Source organism: Chinchilla lanigera, unplaced genomic scaffold, assembly GCF_000276665.1.
Source record: "Chinchilla lanigera isolate Chin_1 unplaced genomic scaffold, ChiLan1.0 scaffold00030, whole genome shotgun sequence".
NCBI lineage: Eukaryota > Metazoa > Chordata > Mammalia > Rodentia > Chinchillidae > Chinchilla > Chinchilla lanigera.
Genome location: NW_004955431.1, coordinates 4,809,341 through 4,814,425, shown reverse-complemented (window position 1 = coordinate 4,814,425; position 5,085 = coordinate 4,809,341). Strand labels below are relative to the sequence as shown.

The following is a 5,085-nucleotide window of genomic DNA, read 5'->3' as shown; positions in this document are numbered from 1 at the left end:
GGGAACCGAACTCACGACCTTACACTTGCCAGGCAGGCGCTTTGCCGTTGAGCTAAATCCCCAGCCCCATAGCTGATTATTTTGATCTGAAGAAGTCAAGCAGAGAGCTGAGGAAATGGTTAAGACAGTCAAAAAAAAATTCTGAGGTTATATGAGGAACACTAGGTTCACCTGATTTTTCTGTTCAGATGGTACATCCAATAAGCCAAGGGATTGCCACATAATTATTTTTAAACTGTGTTTAATTGGTTTGAAATAATTTTAAAAGATCCTGGTTGGCTCCTTCAAATGAATGTAATTAGTCAGTTGTTCTTTTACAGTAGCTCCATTTCAACAATTTAGTCTATTTTTCATGCTAGAGCCACCATTTTTTTTTTTGTCTTTTTGAAACAGGGTCTCACTATGCAGTTCAGGCTGGTCTTGAACTCACTTTATAGTCCAGGTTGGCCTCGAACTTGCAATGATCCTCCTGCTTCAGCCTCCCAAGTGCTGGGATTGCAGGCATGCACTACCACGCCCAGCTGAGCCATTATTCTTTCAGCAGCTTCCACATACTTTATTTTTGAGACATGGGTCTCGCTATATAGTTCAGCCTGGCCTTGAACTTACTATGTAGTCCAGGTTGGCCTTGAACTCACAGTGATCCTCCTGTTTCAGTCTCCCAAGTACTGGGATTACAGGCATGCACCAGAATACCTGGCCTTCCATATATTTTAATTTATTTTAAATTAGAGTAAGAGCATTTGGATACTTTTTTAAAAACAGCAGCAAAGCCAGGTGCGGTGCACACACAGGTAATCCCAGTACTCAGGAGGCTAAGGCAAGATTGCCACAAGTTGGAGGCCAGCCTGGGTACACAGTGAGTTCAAGGCCAGTCTGGAATACACAGTGAGACCCTGTCTCAAGAAACAACAAGAAAAATCAATCAAACTAGCAGCAAAGAGCAAGTTTTCTGTGTATCCCTCTTCTGACTGATGCCCTCCCAGAGAAATCTTCCCTAAACCCTGGAACTCAGTAGCACAGGGTTTATCAGGCACACACTACTCCTACTAGTTTTCCCTCTAGCATTGCAAGAGTTCACTGTTTCTTCTGTTGAGTCTGATGAAATAGTTGGCTTGCATTTAGGGCCATGTTTTAGAAAAAATAAGCCTGAATATAACCAGAAGTTTTTCTAGAATCACAGAAAATGGCTGAAGGGATTAATTGTTCCCATCTCTTGCTTACTATAAGGCTAAATTTCACTGAGGAACAGTGGGAGTCTTCAGTATTATTTAGTTCTTTTATTTTTTGCCAAACATAGTTAAATCCAAGTAATTTAAACACACTACAAATTTATGTTAAATATACTGGTGATCACATTTACATTTAGTTTTTTCCCCTTTATTGTACAGATTTTAGAAGTTTTTAAGAAATGAAATAACTCAAAAGGGTACGTGATCAGTACTATTAGATGCCAGACATGCATGTTATTCTTACAAACTAACCAAGTAGTTGTTATTTAGTTTTATTTATAAGACTCACCTAAAGAGCTTTAAAAAAAATGAGATGATCAGGGCCCATCCCACGCTACTGAATCATTTTTCTCTGGCTATGGACACTTGGTACCTTTTTTTCCCTTAAAGCTCTATGGATGATGCTGCAAAACCAGGGTTTGTTTTTGTTTTTGTTTTTTGTGGTGCTAGAGATTGAACCCAGGGCCTTGTGCATGTAAGGCAAGAGCTCTACCACTGAGCCATATCCCTAGCCCAAGCACAGCTTTAAGCCATTATCAACTAGTAGCTAAACTGTCAACCAGAATCACTAAGAATAAACTTGACCTATTTGACAATTTTGTCAAGGGACATTTGTCAATGTTTCCTGGTTTCTGAATGCCTCTCAATTTGCTGCCTGTGTATATCCTGATTTTCTGGTTGTGCCCCGGGCCTTGCCTTCAAGCACTTCTAAACTAGAAACCTGATCTCTGATCTCAGGTGCCATCGTAGCCATGGGTTCTGGTTATATGCTTTAGGTTGGCTCTCCAGACTTGGATCTTGGTATCTTTGCATCTAATCATATCTTTCCTATACACCTACACTTATGAACTTTAATGTGACAATTTGCTGGTATTACTGAGTCACAGAAGAAAGAGCTGCTAGGTTTCTATCGGAAAATGGTATCAAATTAGTACGTAAGGTCATTACCGTGTGCTAATATACTTCAATAGGCTAGTTTGGTGCCCTTCAAAAATTGTTTTGTGCTTTGCACTTAGTACCCCAACTGGAACCCTTCAACTTATAGGGGAACACTTTTTCTTAGCTTGGAATAAAGATAAAGGTAGACCTGATCTATCTTTCTGGATCTTATTCTTCATGCAACTGGTGCTTGTTAGCTGAACACTGTTCTTCAGGAAGCCATCAGCGGGGCTGTCTGATATTCCTTTCTTCACTTATCCAATGCCCAAACTTTTGTTTTTTTCACCAGCAGCTTTTTCCTTTAATTATATGCAAATTTTACCTACCAAATCCTAGGCTAATGTACAGGACAAAGAAATTCTTATGATCCTAGAGAACATGTTTTCAGACAGGTTAGGGTCCACAGACTACAGAGAAAGCACTGACAAATCAAAGTTTTATTATACGAAAATTACCCAACTGACTACTTTGAAAGAAAATGCTGCATCTGTTGAAAGTTTGTGTATTGCCATACAACTCAGATTCTTCATATCTACAATTCCACTTGGGGAAATACTATAAAGCCCAAACACACTGACCTTAGAAAATGTTTTATTCATCACCCCAAGGTAACAAAAATATTTTCCCCTGATTCCTTTAGTATCTAATCAATTTCTCCCTTACAGTGGCTATTAATGAACATGTAATATTTTCCTAGAAAACGAAAAGCTCTTTAAAGGCAACGGCCACATTTTATTCTTTTTTTAAATCACCATACTTAGACACAGTTGGTCCATACCAAACATTGTCTGGTCAGTCTTGTAGCCCAAATCAGTAAGATTTTGTTGTCTAAATTTCTTAAAAGTATCACACATTGTCTATGGTCCACACCCACAGAACAACGTGTTTCTCAAACAGTCCTAACGTAAGCTACTAAAGTTTTAGACATTGTCCTAAATATTAGGAAAAGTTCACTTTACAAAACAGATTTTTTAAGGCTGCCACAAAGCACGCCTTGTGTTAATAGGAGCACTTTCAACGATCAGTAGGCAAATTTAATAATTTCAGAGTAAAGAATAAAATCCAGATATGCAGGACTAGTGGGAGAATCGCTATAAATATCCCATCTTTTAAGGGCTTTATGACCCTAATTCAACTTGTGTTTTAGGCAGTGTGTTTTCCAACTAGATCGGAGGAAACTATTTCTCCGACTTGGAGGAACCGACTGACTTCAGTAAAACGCAGTTTCAAGGAGTATTTCCCCTCAGAGTTTTTGTAATGTCCGAAAGGCAGTGCTACAGCGGAACCCACTCTCCGGGGCACCTGGGCAAGCCGAGGTATTTCAGTACAGGAAAACAAGTGGATTATGATTTGCTAAAGTTTCTTTCATCTCTTAAAATTGACACTCTGCTGCCCTAACACCGCCCGAGCACGGCTGCGCTTCCACGCCACACGTGAGTTTCCCTATCTTTCTGGGGTTGGGAGAGGAAAAACAGTCCGCTCCCGTGCCTGGTGGGTCCTCCAGGAGACAGCTCGGGCCCGCCGCGGGGCCAGCCAGGCGCGCCCCTCGTCCCCGCTCCCGCGGAGCCGTGTGTGGCTGGCGGAGGAGGAGATTAGTCCGGTCATAAACAACCTCGCACTTCCCCTCCCCCGCGGCCCGCCCGCGCCGGCCCGGCCCTCCGAGGCCCGGGAACCTCCCCGGCGACCGCGGGGCCCGAGCCTTCCCCGGAAGGTTGACCGCGGATCCGTCCCCGGCTACTAAGCGGGGATGTGTTCACTGCACTCGGCCTTCCTCCCTCGACCACGCCACAGCGACCTCGGACAGGAGCCGAGGGCAACCTCCATTTCCCTTCCCCCGACCCCTATCACCTCCAACAGCCAAGGAGAGGCCGGCGGCCCTGCCGCGCAGGCTCACAGCCACAGCCGCCCAGCGCGCGCCGACGCAGCCCCCGCCCCCACCCCGCGGTCCTTCCGCGGCCGGTACCCACCCCTTCCCGGAGCCCGCCTCCTTGTCTGCCGGCCCCACCGTTCGCCCCTCGTGCTCGCTCGCGCGCGCACCCGACGCCCCGCCTCCGCGCGTGCTCAATAACTGTCCAGGGAGCGGGCCTACCAGCTTCCCCCGCCCCTGAGCTGTTTGAATATGCTAAGTAGAGGGTAGGGAGTACCCAATAGAACAGCGGGGCGGTGCATCACGTGGCGCGGGGACGTGTCAGAGGGCGGAGCTCCTGCAGCCCCTGCCCGAGTTAAAACCGGAGTGTGAGCGAGAAAAGCGCTTCAGTAGCGAGAGGGGCTGAGAAAGTGGTGACACCGCCGGGGTGCGGAGGGAGTCCCTGAAACTTCTCCCAACAGCCCCAGGGCCAATCTCCCCTCAGCCCACTCCCCTCTTCGCCAGCTCCCTGGTCCCCACTCCCTGCATCGGGGGTGGGGTGGGGAGCCAGGCCCGTCTCCCGCGGGGACACACATAGGGGCCGGGAGCGGGGACGGGACCCCCAGGCAGGGGGGACGGACCGACAGACAGACGGCCGGGCGCACGCCCCAGCGGGCAGGCGGGCAGGAGGAGGCGGAGACGGGGGTACGACGGGGAGGACTGGGTCTGGGGAGTTTCCTCTAACTATCGGGGGAGAAACTCCTCGCAGCCGGAGGAAAGACCCAGACGGTGTTTTCCTCCCCGGGACCACGCTCCCCCGCCCCGCGTAGCGGCGGTGGCCGCCACCGGTGCCTCCACCTCTACCATCTCCTTTTTCTCCACCACCTCGGGCCCCGGTGTCCCTGGCCAGCACTATGCCCATCTTACTGTTCCTGATAGACACGTCTGCCTCTATGAACCAGCGCAGCCATCTGGGCACCACCTACCTGGACACGGCCAAAGGCGCGGTAGAGACCTTCATGAAGGTACCGACTGACCGAGCCCGGGCGGCGACCCCGGCCGGCGGCC

At 48.2% G+C, this 5,085-nt stretch overlaps 2 protein-coding genes across 2 annotated transcripts in view; one reads left to right on the top strand and one right to left on the bottom strand.

Annotated features, from left to right (window-relative positions):
• The window catches only part of Wdfy2 (WD repeat and FYVE domain containing 2), a 277,243-nt gene extending 272,222 nt beyond the window's left edge, over window positions 1-5,021 (bottom strand). The window contains exon 1 of the mRNA XM_013515763.1: window positions 5,004-5,021. The gene's annotated coding sequence lies outside the window, so the exon portion shown is untranslated. The remainder of the gene's footprint in view (window positions 1-5,003) is intronic.
• The window catches only part of Ints6 (integrator complex subunit 6), a gene marked incomplete in the record, with an annotated part of 82,226 nt that continues 81,330 nt past the window's right edge, over window positions 4,190-5,085 (top strand). The window contains 1 exon segment of the mRNA XM_013515760.1: window positions 4,190-5,042. Coding sequence (XP_013371214.1) covers window positions 4,932-5,042 — 111 coding nt within the window.